The sequence below is a fragment of the Eutrema salsugineum genome, unplaced genomic scaffold (genome assembly GCF_000478725.1).
Source record: "Eutrema salsugineum unplaced genomic scaffold, Eutsalg1_0 scaffold_8, whole genome shotgun sequence".
NCBI lineage: Eukaryota > Viridiplantae > Streptophyta > Magnoliopsida > Brassicales > Brassicaceae > Eutrema > Eutrema salsugineum.
In genome coordinates this window covers 3,804,855-3,823,155 of record NW_006256414.1, presented here as the reverse complement: position 1 = coordinate 3,823,155, position 18,301 = coordinate 3,804,855, and the positions used below count along the sequence as shown (strand labels likewise).

Below are 18,301 nucleotides of genomic sequence, written 5' to 3'. Positions count from 1 at the left end.
ATCCTCTATATATAGAAGAGGCTTACAACAAAACCGGGCCTTAACCAGAATCAATCAGAACATCTTAATTGGATCAAAGCCAATAACCAGCTAAGATGACTAACCGACCTAAACCCGAGCAACAATCTAGCCGTTATACCAGAATTGAAACTTAGACCATAATTCAACAATATGCAAGTGTAGCACTACTTTTGGTTGTACTATGATAGTTATAATTTATTTGACATAGGAAACATGATATACCAAACTATAATGGGGATTAAAGATGTACTTTCTAAAGTAGATAATGCAACTAATAGGTTTAGATGTGAAGTAAAAAAAAAAAAAGACAAAGAAGAATCCAATTTATGTGAAAGTGATGAAGATTTTAGTTTTGAAAATAAGAAAATGAAAAATCACAAAAAAAAAGTTTCAAGACAAAAGAAAAGGCTAGGAAGAACAAAAAAAAAAACATAAATATGTGAAAAGAATAATGATATGAAAAGCTATGAATGAACCATTTTTTCTTTGTATTTATTATTATTTTTTAATTAATAGTACATTTTTGTGTATAACAGTTATTAATATGAAAGGTATAATTATTTTAAAGTTGTGTATTTTCGTTTATTTCTTTTTAATTATACATTTATGTGGAAAACTACGAATGAACCGTTGTGTCTTTTATTAAATATATTTTGAACTGTATATATTTTTTATATAACTTCTAGCCATTGTATGGTTATGTCTTTTGGTTTTTTTATTTGTATTCATGTTGTTTATTTAGTAAATCTATGATTACATTTTAATAGGAAATGAATGTTGGAGATTTTAGTGTTATGGTTATTTCGGTGAATCATTGCAACTATTGAGTTTATGGTTATTTTACTAGACATTGCAATTTTAGAGGTTATGATCATTCTATCAACCATTGCAACTCTTGAGTTTATAGGTATTACTAAACATTATAACTCCTAAAATTAAGGTTAATTTACCAATCATTGCACTTTTTGAGTTAATGGTTATTGAGTAATGGTTATTTTACTAGACATTGCATTTCTAGAGATTATAGTCATTTTATCAACCATTAATGCAACTCTTGAGTTTATAGTTATCTACTAAATATTGCAACCCTTGAAATTAAGGTTAATTTACCAACCGTTACATTTTTTGAGTTAATGGTATTAAACCATTGCAACTGTTCAAAATTTAAACAATTTATATTTCAATATTGAAGCATTGCATCTTTTCAAAATAAAGACACGATTACTTATTGAAGATGCACAACTTTTCATTAAAAACTATAAAACACAGTTTTTGTTTTTATTTTTATTTAGAGATGGGTAAACATTATATTTATCAAGCATACAGTTTACCTGTTAAACGCCATAAAGTTAAGTATTTGCTATAGTTACAAATTAATTTTTCTAATACTATTGGCATAAGATCTATAAGTTCACTATTGTTAACCAAAGAACATTTTATTTATTCAATAATATGATTAAATTTAGTTATTCTGTATTGGCTTTATCATTTTTTAAATTTTACTCTTGTAGGATGTAATTAAAACTTGGCTGATAATATTTGAATTTTTATTGTGTTATTCTCCATTTAAAGGTGTAAAAATTTAATATAAAATTGATATAATATATTTTTTAAAATATATTGCTTGCAGGAAAGTATAAAAATCAATGAATACTTGAAATTAAATAGAATTAAAAATTTTCTCCCAACAACAAACTTTGATTAACAGTATGTCACTTAAATTATATATTTTTAAAAAATACATTTGGAATGTTAATTTACATACATTAATTAAAAATTTATTTTGAATAGATGGTGATTTTCAACCAATATCAAACGATATCATTATCCTAAAAAAAGTTAGAATAGTGAGTATTTTTATTGCTAGTCATAATATTATAACTGTTTTTTAAATATATTAGAACTAATAATGTAAAAAATTTAAAATAAAAGGATGAAGACCACGAAAAAAAGAATCAAATAATAGCTTAATGTCTCGATTGTCATGTTTGGGTTTATTCATTAGAATGTATTGAATAGATGCAGTTAGTAAACGACAATTGTTCTCAATTTATTTCAAATAAAGTCGTGTTTTACTCCCTACTGCTCGTGAGCCTCCACCATTATTAGTTAAGCTTTTAAGTGAGCTTTTGTGTCTCCGATATATAAGAGCATATAATTCTATCATAGCTTTTACTTCTATGGGTGCAGAAATTGATTATTCTGTTCAAAATACACATGGGATGCATTGTTTCAAAGTCCATGGTGAAAATTATTTATCTCATTGGGTCCATACTACCATGTGATGGTAAGCCACCAAAGTTCTCTCAAATGTATATTGTTGATATAGCTAACGAGTTAAAAAAATCGCTAAATATCACACAATTAAGAATTTGGTAAGCCAATATATGTCCAATGCTATATGATGTTATAAATTCAAGACAATTTTAGGTTTTCAAAAGATAATGTTGACTTAAAATGTATCAAAACTATTACTAATAGTTTGAAATCCATATATTTTCTATATTTTTTACAGATCATGACAAATTTAATTTTTTTTCATACAAGATTTTGTACTAAAATTTTATTCTCATTGTTTGAAGATTTTAACATTTCATATCTTGATAATGTTAAAAACTTCTCATTGTAAAAAAATATCTATCAACAATTGAGTCTTATCAATAAAATTAATCATGTTGGTTATAATCATTGTTTAACTTCTTCTCAATGATAATTTTATAATTGTCTTTTTATAATGGATGTATATCTTGAGTTATACATTGTTATATTAATTGTAAACTATAAATTCAAATATAAATGTGTGTTAATTTTATTGTATGATTTCATTCATCTTTGTATATATCTTTATATTATTCAAAGTTATATCTATTTATTTTTTATAATAGTAATTATTTTTTCAAAAAATAGATATTTACATCTAAGTATCATCACATTTTGTTATATGTATGTTTATTTATAATTATTTAAAATAATTAAAAGTTGAATATACCTTATTTTCCCCGCGATTTCGCAAGGGCTCGAGACCTAGTCCCGGTAATAATAGAATAGCCTTTCATTAAACTATAAAAAAAAATGTTGTCCACATGATCAAATGAAATAGAAATAAGATGAACAATTTCATTGAGATGAGACCTTAGGTCATCATACTCTGTGATACCACCGATTCTAACTCTTCTACTCACATTGTTCTTCTTTAAATCCCAATAGAAAAGCTCAAAGTCAAGAAATGATCTCCCCTGCATCAGTGGTACCGCAGATTCTTAGGTTGAAATTCCCATATGAATCACAAAAAGAAGGCGAAAAAACACTAAGTCTTGGACCAAAGCTGCTTCTTAACATCATCAAGAATCCACAAACTATAACTCTTATCAATGGTGACACAAAAGCAGGCCACTTTCCCTTGGTAGTCTATTAGATGAACTAACATCTCTTCTTTAGGTGGTCCTTCCATGAGAAGTAACCGTTCAGATCCAACATCAAAACTCACAATCAGATATCTGGTCGGTGGATATGCACTAGCTCCATAATACACAACTCCATTGATGCATAATGGTTTAGTACGATGAAAATAATGGATACTACTTTCGACACGCCTCCACAAGGAGAAGGAAGTTCTTTCGCCTCCGCCTCCTCTCAACGTACACACACTATGTTCAACAGATCCAAATCGGGTTCTCCTCACCTTGCGAAAAATCTTGTACTGATCATTGCTTGTGTCATATCCCAAGCACATATAACAGATATAAGGCTTAGATTCAAGCTCGGTTAATGGGTCATTAGGTTAACGTTATGACTTGTCTTTTTGTTGGATTTTATATCACAAATTCACTATCCCCGAGAGAGAGACAGATGATGCCACGGACAGAACTGGTGAAGCCCAAGATATTAGAACGAGAGATTCTTGAGTCGGGCATGTCGTGTTTGGATACTATTGATGAATGGTTTGAATCTTGGGGATGAGGAAGAGGTGAAGATAAAAAGAGCAACCGCCTCTCATTACCGCGAAGAATACTGTAGCCGAGGAGGATACATGGTTGAGATAGAGACAGAGACATGAAAGAGTCGATGAATGATCGGCTACGAATGATGGAACACCATCGCTTAGAGACACATCTGAGTTTGAGAAGAGATTTCGCAGGCAATTTTGTCAGTACCTCAATCAACATATCTAGAGGTAGCATTCTCTGTTGTCAGCATCTCTCTTTTGAGTTGTCATGGTGGATTACAAGACAAACCCTAGAAAACTCTTCAACAACTTGTAGGTATTTATAAGGGTGTGCCGATTATTTTTCCCAAAAAAACAGGAAAGTTTATAAGTATTAGCTTGTACACGCGCATACACGCGGATTTTGTTTGATATAATATTTTTATAAATATATTTATATTAATGTATATATGTAATTAATCATAAGAATATAATAATTTACTGATTGTTTGGTATTAATTTTTTTAAAAACAAAAATTTATTAAACAAATATTTTTTTTTAAGATTAAAAATATGATAAGTAGGAAAATTATTCTACCATTTTAGAAATCATAAACATGATATGAGTAAAAAAAACTATATTTTTTTAGTTAAATTGCTTGAAAACATATAATTAAGATTTAGACTCTAATGAGTTTAGAGATAACCTGCCGAATAATGGAATTGTGTTTTTAAACACGATTTCGCAGGTTTTTCGCAGACTCTCTAAACAGACTTAACATATTTCTAGAGCAAGCCTCAAGATCATAAAATCAAATTTAATTTGTTTTTTCCTTTTAGTGAGATTATTTTTCTAAGTAGAACTTCTTCACAAACTAAAAAAATTGAAAACAACGTCTTTAAAACCTAAATTTATACATTTTCTCAGATGAAAAAGTTGAAAAGACGAAGAAGTTGAAAAGATATTTGATTGAAAATGTAAATGTTTCTTTAAAAAAAAAAGGACTGATGCAATGTCTTATATAAAATTTACATTTAATAAATTGAAAATTGGAATAAATGCCATTAAATTTCTTTTTAAAATATACACTTGTTGGTCTCTGGAATGCTGATGTGGCGAGCTGTGGGAAAGGATCCACCTCTTTTCATATATACTAGGTGAATATCCGCACATAACGTGCATGTTTCTTTTTTCAACTATTCAAATTATATATTTTTATATTTTCTTAAAAAAATTTAATCATCATTTGTTTTTGTTAGTATATTATTATAAATCAATCAATTTAAAATATAATATAATTAAAAAATCAAAACTTTATACAAAAAAAAATCTATCAATGTCTTAATTAATTATAGAATTAATTTTTGTTTATTATTTACATAAATATTATTTAAGAATCAATTAATAAAAAAATTTTCATTTTCTTTGAGTTATTTAAAACTTAATATTAAAATTATTAATTATTTTTTTTTTTAAATGTGATATGTGTCATCTTCATATCGATAAAAACTCATGATGTGACACTCATATAGAAAGAGAAGTTGGCCCTCTTTTATATATAAGACTAAGTGAATACCCACACGTAACGCGCAGATTTTTTTTTTCAACTATTTCAAATATATATTTTCGTAAAAGTAAATATAATCATCATTTGTTAGTATGTTATTATAAACACTCTTAAAAATAAATTTAAATATATATTGAATATTATTAAATAATCTAGAGTTATATAAAATAAAATAAATATTCATCTCTATTTTTAATTATTTATAACATAAATTCTTATTTAATATTACATAAATGCTATTTAAGAATTAATTAATAAATATTATTTACATAAATAACAGTTTTAACTGGACAGGTGTTACTCTCTTCGATACTGATGTGGTGCAAAACTGGAGAGAGTTAATCATCTTTTATAAATAAGATAATTTTGTTGATAAATAATAGTCAATAATTAAAATAAAATAAAAATGGATAGAAAGAATAGTATAGGCTATTGCTACACAATGTGCCCACGTTTATGGTTGAACGAGTTGACTTGTCTATGGCTTTTTGTTTGCTTGTAGAATAGTATATTGTCTATGGCTTTTTGGCTTATAGAATAGAAGTGTATATTATTTCGATTTGATTAACCAGTAATGAGACATAAAATATGTTGGTTTGACACGGGAGTTTTTTTCATTATGTATGATTTTATATATACAAATTAATTGAAAAACATATGTAAACATTGTGTAGTTAATATATATATATATATGTAGAAAAGTTAATTATTTTAATTGAACTCTTTTTGGGTTTTTTTTTTAAGATAATCAAAAACCAGTTAGTACCCACCTCTTGCCAACAGTAATATAATGGGCATATTTCTTAAATAATTACTAACATATCTTTTTCCATGTATCCATAACAAACTCATATTCCAGTTCTTCATATGCAGAATCCATCTTTACACATTAGTTTCTAGCATGAAATATGAATACTCATACAATATTTAAAAGTAAAAAAAAAACATTTAGATTAAAACCTGGCTTTATCCTAAACCAAGAGTTCTTTCTTGTACACTCTGGATGGGAAACCAAAAATAATTAGAAAAAGCAGAAATATAACAATTAAGCATTGTTAGTTAGTATATAAATTCTAACTTTACTTAGTTCAATATAGTGATACAACTAAAAAACCAACATAATTTGGAAAAAAACATACCACCTCATTTTGATTTATCTACTTCTTATGTAATTGCGAGTCAACATAACAACAAATGAATTAAAACTTGTTTCCACACCTAAAATAGTTTACTTCAATTTATCTTTGAAAGTGTTCTACTAATCCAAATACACTTCATATAACTAAAGTAATAAGAATACTCACACTAGTTTTGAATACGAATTACATAATTACAGACCTTTTCAGCAAAATCAAAATTACAGAAATATCTAATTCATCAAAAAATTCTCATGTCTATCTCAAATGATACAAATTTCTGAATATATTATTTCTTAAAAAAACCTAAATATCTTAAATAAATTTTATAGAAAATCAAATCACCTAAATAAATCAAACGGTAGAATATACATAAAATACACACACAAATTACCTAGCTATAATCAGTACAACATCAGCCAAACCTCTCTTCAAAAACTTGATTGTAGCCATCTTTTCCTCTGAAAACTTCAATCTGATAAGCTTTATATCAGTGCTTTTATTATAATATACTTTAACCCAAGAACTATTTTTTAAATCTGATTTTAGTGGGGTTTAAGTTGGGTGTATACGTGTGATCCTTTTCAAGTTTCTTTTTCTACAAAGCAGTTTGTATGGGATCTACGTCTATCCATTTGCGCAATGAAATTTATATTTAAATTTGGTATAGAATGAAAAATATAAGTCTTCGATTTTTATTAAAACCCGTTAAATACGGGGACGATCAAATATCAAACCGAGGCATACTCTAATCCATTCGAAAATAAGATTTATCAAATGTAAGATTAATATTTTAAATGTTAGGCTAGTGAACTATTAAATTAGTGAAAAATCAAACACCATAGAAAATATAATTTGCCAGAGTTGAAATAAACAAATATCATATAATCATGTTCATTCAATCTCTTAATGGTAGAGGTTAGGAAGAGTAAATCCGGATATTATTAAGATCTGTACATTATTAAGAGGCTCAAATTATCAAAGAAGTTAGAGATTGACACAAATTGGAGGTAACAAGTGGCTAATTTTAATTTGGTTTTTAAAGTTGATGTGTTAAGATGAGAAATTTATGTGTCAAAAGTTTGTGAGACACAATATAATCTTATATAATAGATATGGTTCCTATGAGTTTTCCCCTAAAAAGAAGTTGAACCTCAAACAAGTCAAATGTGTATGTACCAAGAAAGCAAATATCTGAAAACTCCCATTACCAACAATTCTGAAACCAAAAATATATTTCTATTCATAGCGAGAGGAATTTAATTAGAATTGCCAATGATTACTTCTTTCCAATTTTAAAAAAGAACAATTAAAAAAAACTATGGCGGGCTGCTACAAAAACCAGCTCTATCTCACGGCCATCGCCGTTACCGTGATCCTCTGGGTGGCCAGCCAAACCGTAGAAGCACATTTCAACAGACTCTGTGCTCAAACCGCATACCCAACATTGTGTCAACCGCTGGTTAAAGGGTCAAACCTGAAACGTGCCGTGCACAGCACGATTTGTGCCCTCGAGAATAAGACGAAACAGGCGATTGCAGACGCTGCTAGGTTCAAAAACGGAAACCAACAAGTCGCGATTTGCCATGCGACACTTACGGACGCGGCCTTTAATCTTGCGAAAGCGAAGACGAGCATCAAGAAACGAAATGTTCTGTCGCTGAAAATGTTTTTAACCGCGGCTGTTTCGGATTACGGCGTTTGTGTTAACGGGTTCATAGATTCGCGTCAAGTTAACGCCGTTCAGAACGCTGCTGATGCGTTGAGGAAGATGGGAACTAACTGTTTGTTTCTTGCTACATTGATAGATGATCGTCGAACCAAACCAAAAAAGAACAAAAAAAAAATTAACTAATCCCTCAAAAACTGACAAATGATTCTCAAGTATGTAAATTTTTTTTCTCCTGAGGGTGTAATGTAATTATAATAGAATTTTTAATTTCAAATATCTTCCTAGCTAACTAACGAGTTTCTCGATTCTCAAATCTCAATCATTGACAAATTTCAATAACTTCTGATGGATTAGTTTTAATGACATGTCAGTAAACAGAATTGGAGGAAATGTTTTGCAATTACCAAAATATTTCTGAAGAGGAGATTACATTGTGAGAGAGTTTCGTTCTCTCAACTGTAAATCAAAGCTAAGCTCGAAACAATTCAAAGAAAAATGAACAAACAGTCTTGAGAAGAAAGTAAAACAGACCCATAAGATTGATTTGCTGATTCTCAATCATATAATTATAGCAACGTTTATTACCAATAAGAAACAGAGCTCTGAGAATGCAAGCGCCCTTACACGACTGATAATAATGTCTTGCCTGAACGTAAAAAAAATGAAGGAGAAAGAGATGGAACAGACCTCATTCTTCCTGACATATTTCATCGAGCAGCTTCTGTGTCGCTTCATTAACCTCCACGTTTTCCATCTTCAGGCGTCGACGCATAGCAGGAGGACTCTTTCCTGCTGCTGCATATATTCTTATCAATGTTTCAAAGATTTCTGTGCCTACATCATCTTTTCCCTTCTTTAATATCTCTACCAAATTCTCAGCTCCATTAACATCTTTCTTTTCCTCGAATTGGCTCATCAAAGTTCTGATTGTCTCCTGTGACGGTAACCACTTGCCACCATCTCCTTTGCCGATAGAAACTGCCTCAGATATACATTTGAGTGCTTGAGCCGTATCACCGCTCTTTACATAGTAATCCATGAAGATCTCCCACGTTTTTGCATTAGGCTTTCCTCCTCTTCTTGGAGCTTTCTCCTTGAGCTCTTTTGCTTTTTCAATGAGACCCTCTTTCGTATAAGCTCCAATCAACACATTCACAACCCGTATGTCATAAGTAGAACAGTTAGCTTGCCATTCCTTGAACAGCGTCTCTGCACCAGGTAAATCTTTCAAGTTCACCAGCACTTGTATCATGTTCAGATACGCTACATTCGTGGTTTTCGGAATAGCCAGCCTCAATGAACGCCAAATCCTATAAACTTCAGTCAGTTTTCCCAGTCTTCCATACAATGTAATAAGAAACTGATACGCCTTAAAATCCCTTTGCGTGTTTTTCATCTCCAGTTCCTGAAGAGCCTTCTCAGCTTTCTCAGATAGTCTCGCGTCAACGTATATAGATGCCATGTTGCTGTACGTAGTCCAATCTGGAGCAACTCTACCATCTCTATTCATCTCTTCAATGACTCTCTCGACACCAGAAACATCCTTTGTAGCAGCCAATGCTCTCATCCAGACATTGTATGTGTATGAATCCGGCATGACATTCTCGGCTTTCATTTCCTGAATCATCGCTGGAACCTTCTCAGGCTGTCCTGTCTTTGTGTAAAGAGTCATGAGGCTGTTGTAAGACATCGAGCTAACAGTAATGTTGAGCTCTTTCATCTTGTTCAGTAGACCTTCCGCTTTCTCTGTCATCAGCTCTTTGCAATAGCAGTTCAAAAGAGAAGCGTAAGTGAGCTCGGTTTTAGATGTTTCCGGAAGATCAACGAAATAACTCTCCCCAGCAGCAATTCCTCGAGCTTTCGCAACAAGATCAAGATGTATTGCTTGATCACTCACCGTCTTGTTCATACCTCTCTCTTCCATAACTTCAGATAGCTGAAAAGCCGAAAAACAACTCTACAATAAGTATTCGCAAGCAGAAACCTAACTAAAGAAACAAGCATCACACACAGGACATCTAGTTTACAGTTTCGAGGTCACAACCAAATTTCAAGAGAATCACTTTCCTCCTATACCAATTTCAAGAGAATAGATCCAATAATTACTAGATTGTTCGTCATGAGCATCAAAGACGACCACTCTAAGAATCTACATTTATACATGTATTCAATAGATTGAAGCATAATGGTTGCAAAATCCCAAAGAATCGAAGATGCGATAGAAACAAAAAGGTTGCAAAATCACCGTTTCGAGGTCACACCAACTTTTCAAGAGAAGAGATCCAATAATTACTAAATTGCTCGTCATGAGCATCAAAGACGACCACTTTAAGAAACTACATTTCTACATCTATTCAATAGATTGAAGCAAAATGTTTGCATAATCCCAAACCATCAAAGATGCGATTTTCAGAAAGAAGATGAAACCTTGAGTGCTGGGTAATAGAGGCCGCGACTTCGGAGCTTCTTGATCGTATCTCCAACCTCCCATTTGAAGACGTGCTTAGTGCCCTTGAGGAACTGATTCAGCTGCTGACGAACACTGACCTCCGAGCCGCCATCTTTGAAAAGCCGATGGTAAAGCGGTTCTTCGAGGTACTTCTTCGTCGATCTCTTTATAATGTCTCTCGGCCGACTCAGATGTCGCAACGCCATTTGTTTCCCGTCGGATCAGTAGTGACTATCTCTCTGAGGTTTTCGGGAAAAACCCTAGTTCACTGTCAAGTTCTCTCAAGCTTGAGAAGAGAAATGGAGGAGAAGAAAACAGACGATGGGCCTTTTAATGGGCTAGATGATTCATTTCATATTGGGCCTTCAAGCGAGCTCCTATAGTAAAATGACACTAAAATGTTCAATAATTGGTTAACATATGCTCAAATTTGACATAAATAATATATATTCAAATTATATTGGATTTCCGATGGACCTTGATATTTTACACATAACACTTAAGCATTTGAAGCGGGTTTAGATAAAATGTTTGAATGAGAAACAACTATCATAAACATTTGTCAGCTGACAAATTAAGTGTGCTTTGAAACAGATGCCGTCTAACTCATTGTCTTCAAGAAAGTCAGAATTGAAGACAGCTTGTAGTTTCTTAAATTAAATAGTTTTTGCTCGATTTTTAAAATTATCTTTTTTTTAACAGATGTTATATATATAAAAACTTATGTTTAAGGTGATTTTTGTTATAATAAGTTTGTGATTATCCAAATTCACCGCCTTACTTTTTTACCGACTTAAAATATCATTATTATTGATCTATAAATAGTCTTCCCCTCCTTCATGTAAAATGGTAACAAAAGAAGTAAAAAGAAGAACTTCTCTCTCACTTCCTCATAGCTCTCAATATCTATAATATAAAATAATATATATACACAAACACATATATACATATATCATCCTATATAATATATAAAACGTTATTAGCACGAACGTTTCTTGATCCGCTTTTATACCTAAAGAGGTAAGATTTAAATTTATGTTTATTTCAAATTTACGTATTATTTCGGGATGATAGGCTCTGTCTTCCCCGAACCGTTAATTTAAATTTATGTTCTATTTTTTTTTTTTAAGTTTATGGGATGATAGGCTCTGTCTTCCCCGAACCGATCGTTATGACAGGCTATGCCTTCACGATCATATGATCACATGGTAGACTATGTCTCCTCGGATTATATATATGGAGTAGAAGGTTAAACCTCCTCCTTGATATTATGATTATAGAGTAGAAGGTTTTGCCTCCTCAAAGATATGGTAGGCTCTGCCTCCTCAAATTATATGGTAGGCTCTGCCTCCTTAAATTATATGGAAGGCTCTACCTCCAATATTATTTTAAATTTTATGCTTTATTATGTGTAAAAATTAAATTTTTATCATGTTTTCTCGTTAAGCAAATTTTAATACTGAACATTTGCTAAATTGATAAAATTGTATACAGTTATAATGTCGAATTTGGCGAAGCTCGAAATCTTTGCCCTTGATGTATCTGGAAAAAAATTATATGTCATGGGCAGTAGGTGCAAAAATGCATCTAAGAGGAAATGGGCTTCTCGATACCATCGATAAGTCGGAAACGACATCAGATGAGAATAAGGTGAAAGCCATGATATTTTTGCTCCACCACATCGATAATAGTTTAAAAGAAGAATGCATCACGAAAGAAAATCCTGCAGATCTTTGGCAATCTCTTAAAGATAGGTTTGATCACAAGAAATATGTGATCTTAATCAAAAGCCAAACATGAGTGGTTAAACCTCCGGTTTCAGGATTACAAAAGTGTTGGTGAATATAATTCCGCTATGTTCGGAATTACTTCCAGGATGATGTTATGTGGACAGGAGGTAAGTGATTTCGACATGATCGAAAAAACTCTCCAAACATTTCATCCTGAAAATGTAATCCTACAACAACAATACCGGGCAAAAGGTTACACCACTTACTCGGAGTTGATGCAAGTCCTCCTTGTAGCTGAACAAAATAATCAGCTTGTGATGTTGAACTATCAAACTCGTCCAACTGGATCATCACCATTCCCAGAAGCGAATGTTGCGTCATCCAGTCAAAATAATAGAACCGAACGCGGACGCGGGCGCGGTCGAAACCGTTATTGCGGTCGCGGACGAGGTCGTGGACGAGGAAGACAAAATGATGTTGGTCGGGAAGCAGGAAAACAAAAGGAAACTGCTTGTTACAGATGCGGCATGAAAAATCATTGGGCAAAAACCTGTCGTATGCCAAGACATTTAGCCGATCTGTATCGAGCATCACAAGGTGCCAAAGAAAAGGATAAAGGAAAGAATTTTGAAACCAATTTCATCTCTGATGAAGCTGGAACTTCCTTTGATGGCCACTACAAGAAAATGGCTTATTGATAGCACTGTTGCATAGCGTAATTATCATAACTGCTATGAAAATCAGTAAACAGAAGCGGACAAAGCTGTAATAGCAGAAAAATAATGTTACATTGAAAATATATAAGTGGGAAGCTGAATTAACACTTTGGCTCGCATAAAACATCTTAACCCGCCAACACTTAGCCAAAAAAAGAGTGTTGTAAACTAAAATAAACATTAATAAAAACATAGAACAAAAATTAGAAAGAACACATCCTCTAGGGTTTTCGACAGTGAGTTCTCTTTGTCGGATTCGAGTTCACGGGTCGGTCACAAAGCAACTAACTCGATCTATACCTCCACGAATTACTCCGGTCTCTACGATCTGCTCTTCACCGGCTGAACCAGAAGAATCTCGACCGTTTGCATCCATATCTTTGGTCGAACCTGGATTAAAAGGTAACACCGATTCTGAATCTTAGAAACCTAAAATTAAGTTTGTCTTTCTGCTTGATTTCACTATCAAATATGCTAGATGTAACTTAATTTCATTATTATGACACGAGGGTTAGGAGTCAAAACTGAAGAGGTGCCGAGAGGGTGGAGACGAAAGATACAACATACTCCTGCCCGACTTTGTCAGGAAATCGGTCTCACAGGTGAATATAACTGATTTAGAGGGTTGTAATTGAATATCTGGGTTTAGATTTCCTTTGCATGTAGAAATTGAATATCTGGGTTTAGATCATTATAACTGATGTTGTGAAGGAACCAAATACCTTTCTGTGGCGGCCGACAACAGAACTACTAGATCTTGAGGATTCGATGAATAAATTTGTAGCGTGGCCGGTGAATAGGGTTGTCTTTGAAACAACGCCGGATTCTACACATCCATTTGAGAAATCTGCAACAACACCACCAGCCCCTATGAAGAAATCTCAATCTCTTTCGGAGTCTCCATCATCTGAAACTCGGGTACTATGATTTCCTTTTGTGATGATAAATGTTTGGCCACCTCAATATGTTTCATATCTGTTAATATATGCAAATTGTACCAGCAGCAGCAATTCATAGTAGAGCAAGTTGGCAAAGAAAACCAGAAGTGCATGCTAATGGATGTTACCGGACAGAAACGTGTGGTAGCTGAAGGAAGGTGGGCTTCGAACAATCCACTCCAAACTGTCCATTTTGTTCCACTTGGTCCAAATGCAGTTAGAGTTTGGGTTGACGTTGTTAAAATCAAAGATGCAAAGGTTTGGAGGAGTTCATCCGAGATTGAGTGTATGGAAGACGCGCTGGGAACATCAATTGCTTGACCAGAGGATAAAGTCATCATCATCTGAAGATACGTAAGATTCCTTTGACATTTTCGCTTGAATTTGTTGTCAATGGATTATGACTGTTTTAGTATTTATCGTCTGTTGTTTGGTCGTGTGTGTACTGTACTATGTCACTCTCAATTAGTTTACTGAATTGAACACTATGTAATGAATTTTTCATATTGGAGTTTGTATTTTCTGTTATTGAACTCCCTTGGAATGACACAACCTGGAACAGGAATACAGAACCGAAATATAGAAATTTCGAATGGCAAAAAAAAAAACCGTTGTAGCATTTTCTATAGCAAAAAAATAAAGATACAACAGATTATAACAAAGCTATAAAAAAATGGCACCACAATAAAGACGACAACAATAAAAAAGAGCTGCAAAAAAAATAAACACAGCATGCGATTTGAACTACGAAAAAGAATTTAACAAGTTCACAAAAATGCTGTTGTAAATAAATGCATGACAATATATCATTGCTACTATTAATATTTAAACAGCGCAAACATGAGCTACCAATAGTTTGAAAACAGCATAACAAATACGCTATATTATATGTCCATATTATAGCTTCTCTCAAAAATGCTACTATATGTGGGTACACTATTATAGCTCAGGCGGTCACAGCGTTCATGAAAACGCTATCATAACCCTAATATAGCATTAATCATGAGCTAATAATGTTAGTTTTTCTTGTAGTGGGCATAAATGATTATACTCATCTTGATATCGCTGACTTCCTAGTTGATCCAGAAGAATCAACGGAAACAAAGCGATTAAGATCGATGTAATGTAAAGTCTTCTAGAAGAAAACAAGAAAAACCCTATGTAATTTTAAATAAGAATGTAATATGTTTTTGTTAACAAGACAAGGTTTTTCTTAGTATAAATAACTTTTAAAATCACGTTTTGATTTATTAATGCATTTTTCTTGCATATTTTGATTCAGATTATGTCATCATTTGAGATTCAGGATGGAGATACATGTCTAGCCGATAGTGCTACGACACATACTATACTTAAAGATAAAAAGTATTTCTCCTGTCTCAAAATAAAGGACTCCGCCGGAAGCGTGGGTACCATATCTGGTAATGCAAATATTATAATTGGCTCCGGAAGAGCCAATTTTTCAATGCCAAGGGGGACAAAGTTTGAAATAAATGATGCATTATATTCCCCCGAATCTAGTAGAAACTTGCTAAGTTTTAAAGATATCCGAGGAAATGGATATCATATAGCAAGTACAAATAAGAATGGCATTGAATATCTTTGCATTATATCTGAGAGGAAACACGTATTGGAAGAATTACCAATGATGTCCTCTGGGTGATATTGCACAAAAATAAATATGACTGAATCCTATGTTACAGTAAACCCGGGGTTTACTAGTACATTTAGAGTATGGCATGAAAGATTTGGCCATCCTGGGTCAGTCATGATGAGAAGGATTGTGCAAAATTTGAGTGGCCACCCATTGAAAAACCAAAAGATTTTTCAATCGGGAGAGTTTTCATGTCAGACATGTTCTCAAGAAAAACTCATAACTAGGCCCTCACCAGCCAAAGTTGGGAATGAATCTCTTGTATTCTTAGAGAGAATACATGGTGATATATGTGGGCCGATTCATCCACCGTGCGGGCCATTTAGATATTTCATGGTATTAATTGACGCATCTACCAGATGGTCACATGTGTGTTTATTGACTACAAGAAATATGGCTTTCGCAAAATTCATTGCCCAAATAATCAGGTTGAGAGCGCAATTCCCTGATTGTGCCATAAAGAAAGTCAGGCTTGACAACGCTGGTGAATTCACTTCAACAGCCTTTAATGACTACTGTATGTCATTAGGAATCGATGTTGAACATCCGGTTCCACATGTTCATACACAAAATGGCATGGCTGAGTCTTTAATAAAACGGTTGCAACTGATAGCAAGACCGTTAATATTGAGAACAAAACTCCCAATTATTGTATGGGGACATGCTATATTGCATGCTGGGGCATTGGTCCAGATGAGGCTAAGTGCATATAATGAATATTCTCCAATACAGTTAACATCTGGCAAATAGCCAAATGTATCCCATCTCCGTATATTTGGATGTGTGGTCTATGTCCCAATAGCCCCGCCGCAAAGAACAAAAATGGGGCCACAAAGGAGATTGGGAATATATATCGGCTATACGTCACCAAGTATAATTAGATATCTTGAACCAGTAACTGGAGATATGTTTACGGCACGTTTTGCCGATTGCCACTTTGATGAAAATGAATTTCCAGCGTTGGGGGGAGGATCAAGAGAATCACCAAAGGATATCACATGGTGTACACAAACCTTGGCTTATCTCAATCCCCCTACCCATCAACGCGAAATGGAAGTTCAGAAAATCATACATTTTGCAAAGGTTGGCAAACCAGTTATCTGATGCGTTCACAGATACGAGAAGAGTGACAAAATCATATATCCCCGCTGCTAATGCTCCATCAAAAATAAATGTTCTGGAACTAGTTATTGATGGAAATAAAGCAAATGAACCGCGGGTTCAGTTAAAGCGCGGGAGGCCAATGGGCTCAAAGGATAAAAATCCTCGAAAGAAAAAGAAATTGAGAGATAAGGTTCCAGAAGAACCGAATAAAGAAAAATGTCTTGAAGACATTGGTGAAAAGGTTATAGAAAAACCATATAAAGATATATGTCCTGAAGACATACATGAAGAGGTTCCAGAAGAACCAATTAAAGAAGTTCGTCTCGAAAACGAACATGATACTGAAAAGTATGAGATTTCCATTAACTTCGCCCAAAGTGGGACATTATGGGCTAGAAGCGAGATAAATGATACAAATGGAATTTTCTCCTTTTCGATATCTAAAGAAATTGAAAATGAAAATGATGATTCAGACCCAAGGTCCGTGTCAGAATGTCAAAAAAGGTCTGACTGAGAGAAATGGCAGATTGCCATGAAAAATGAATTAATCTCCCTAAATAAAAGAAATGTCTTTGGACCTATAGTCATTACACTATAAGATGTAATGCCAGTCGGGTGCAAATGGGTCTTTGTGAGAAAAAGAAATGAGAAAAACGAGGTCACAAGATATAAAGCTCGACTTGTGGCACAAGGTTTTTCTCAAAGACCGGGAATTGATTATGAAGATACATATTCCCCAGTCATGGATGCAATCACATTCAGGTACTTAATGAGCCTAACGGCATCTAAAAATCTAGAAATGTACCTTATGGATGTTGTGACTGCATATCTATATGGATAACTTGATAGTGATATATATATATGAAAATTCCAGAGGGAGTAAAGATCCCAGAAGGATCAAAGATGCCTGTAGCATCTAAGACATATGTTCGGTCAAATTACAGCGATCACTTTACGGATTAAAACAATCTGGACGCATGTGGTATAATCGCTTAAGTGAATATTTGTTGAGTAAAGGATACATCAACAATGTGATATGCCCTTGTATATTTATTAAGAAATCCTCGTCAGGATTTGTGATCATTGCTGTATATGTTGATGACCTGAACATAATCGGAACTCAAAAGGAGATTGATGATGCACAAACTCACATGAAAGAAGAGTTCGAAATGAAAGATCTTGGAAAGACAAAATCTTGTCTAGGGCTCCAGATTGAGCATTTCCAAGATGGAATATTTGTGCATCAATCAAATTACACCAAAAGGGTGTTAAAATGCTTTAAAATGGATAAAGCAACTCCTTTGAGTACTCCAATGGTCAATAGATCACTTGATATTAACAAGGATCCATTTCGACCTTGTGAAGATAGCGAAAATGTATTAGGTCCT

At 33.2% G+C, this 18,301-nt stretch overlaps 3 protein-coding genes across 3 annotated transcripts; 2 read left to right on the top strand and 1 right to left on the bottom strand.

Moving 5' to 3' along the window:
* Window positions 1-7,971: 7,971 nt before the first annotated feature.
* LOC18010325 lies at window positions 7,972-8,520 on the top strand. The gene has a single exon (XM_024157884.1). The coding sequence runs from the start codon at window positions 7,972-7,974 to the stop codon at window positions 8,503-8,505; it is 534 nt and encodes a 177-aa protein (XP_024013652.1). The 3' UTR covers window positions 8,506-8,520.
* Window positions 8,521-8,836: 316 nt separating this feature from the next.
* LOC18010353 (pentatricopeptide repeat-containing protein At1g60770) lies at window positions 8,837-11,035 on the bottom strand. The gene is made up of 2 exons (XM_006392057.2): window positions 10,750-11,035; window positions 8,837-10,258 (listed from the first exon to the last, which is right to left on the bottom strand). Exons 1-2 carry the CDS (start codon window positions 10,975-10,977, stop codon window positions 9,011-9,013), a joined length of 1,476 nt encoding a protein of 491 aa, XP_006392119.1. The 5' UTR covers window positions 10,978-11,035; the 3' UTR covers window positions 8,837-9,010.
* Window positions 11,036-12,352: 1,317 nt separating this feature from the next.
* Window positions 12,353-13,199, top strand: LOC112087845. Its single transcript, XM_024157879.1, has 2 exons — window positions 12,353-12,525; window positions 12,647-13,199. Exons 1-2 carry the CDS (start codon window positions 12,353-12,355, stop codon window positions 13,197-13,199), a joined length of 726 nt encoding a protein of 241 aa, XP_024013647.1.
* The last annotated feature ends 5,102 nt before the right edge of the window (window positions 13,200-18,301 follow it).

What these genes read in the sequence shown, in the direction of transcription:
- LOC112087845 (XM_024157879.1), top strand. Translation starts at nt 12,353, where the DNA reads ATGCATCTAAGAGGAAATGGGCTTCTCGATACCATCGATAAGTCGGAA. An exon ending in TGGCAATCTCTTAAAGATAG is followed by an intron (nt 12,526 to 12,646) that starts GTTTGATCACAA and finishes AATTACTTCCAG; the next exon opens with GATGATGTTATGTGGACAGG.
- LOC18010325 (XM_024157884.1), top strand. Translation starts at nt 7,972, where the DNA reads ATGGCGGGCTGCTACAAAAACCAGCTCTATCTCACGGCCATCGCCGTT.
- LOC18010353 (XM_006392057.2), bottom strand. Translation starts at nt 10,977, where the DNA reads ATGGCGTTGCGACATCTGAGTCGGCCGAGAGACATTATAAAGAGATCG. An exon ending in TCTATTACCCAGCACTCAAG is followed by an intron (nt 10,259 to 10,749) that starts GTTTCATCTTCT and finishes TCGGCTTTTCAG; the next exon opens with CTATCTGAAGTTATGGAAGA.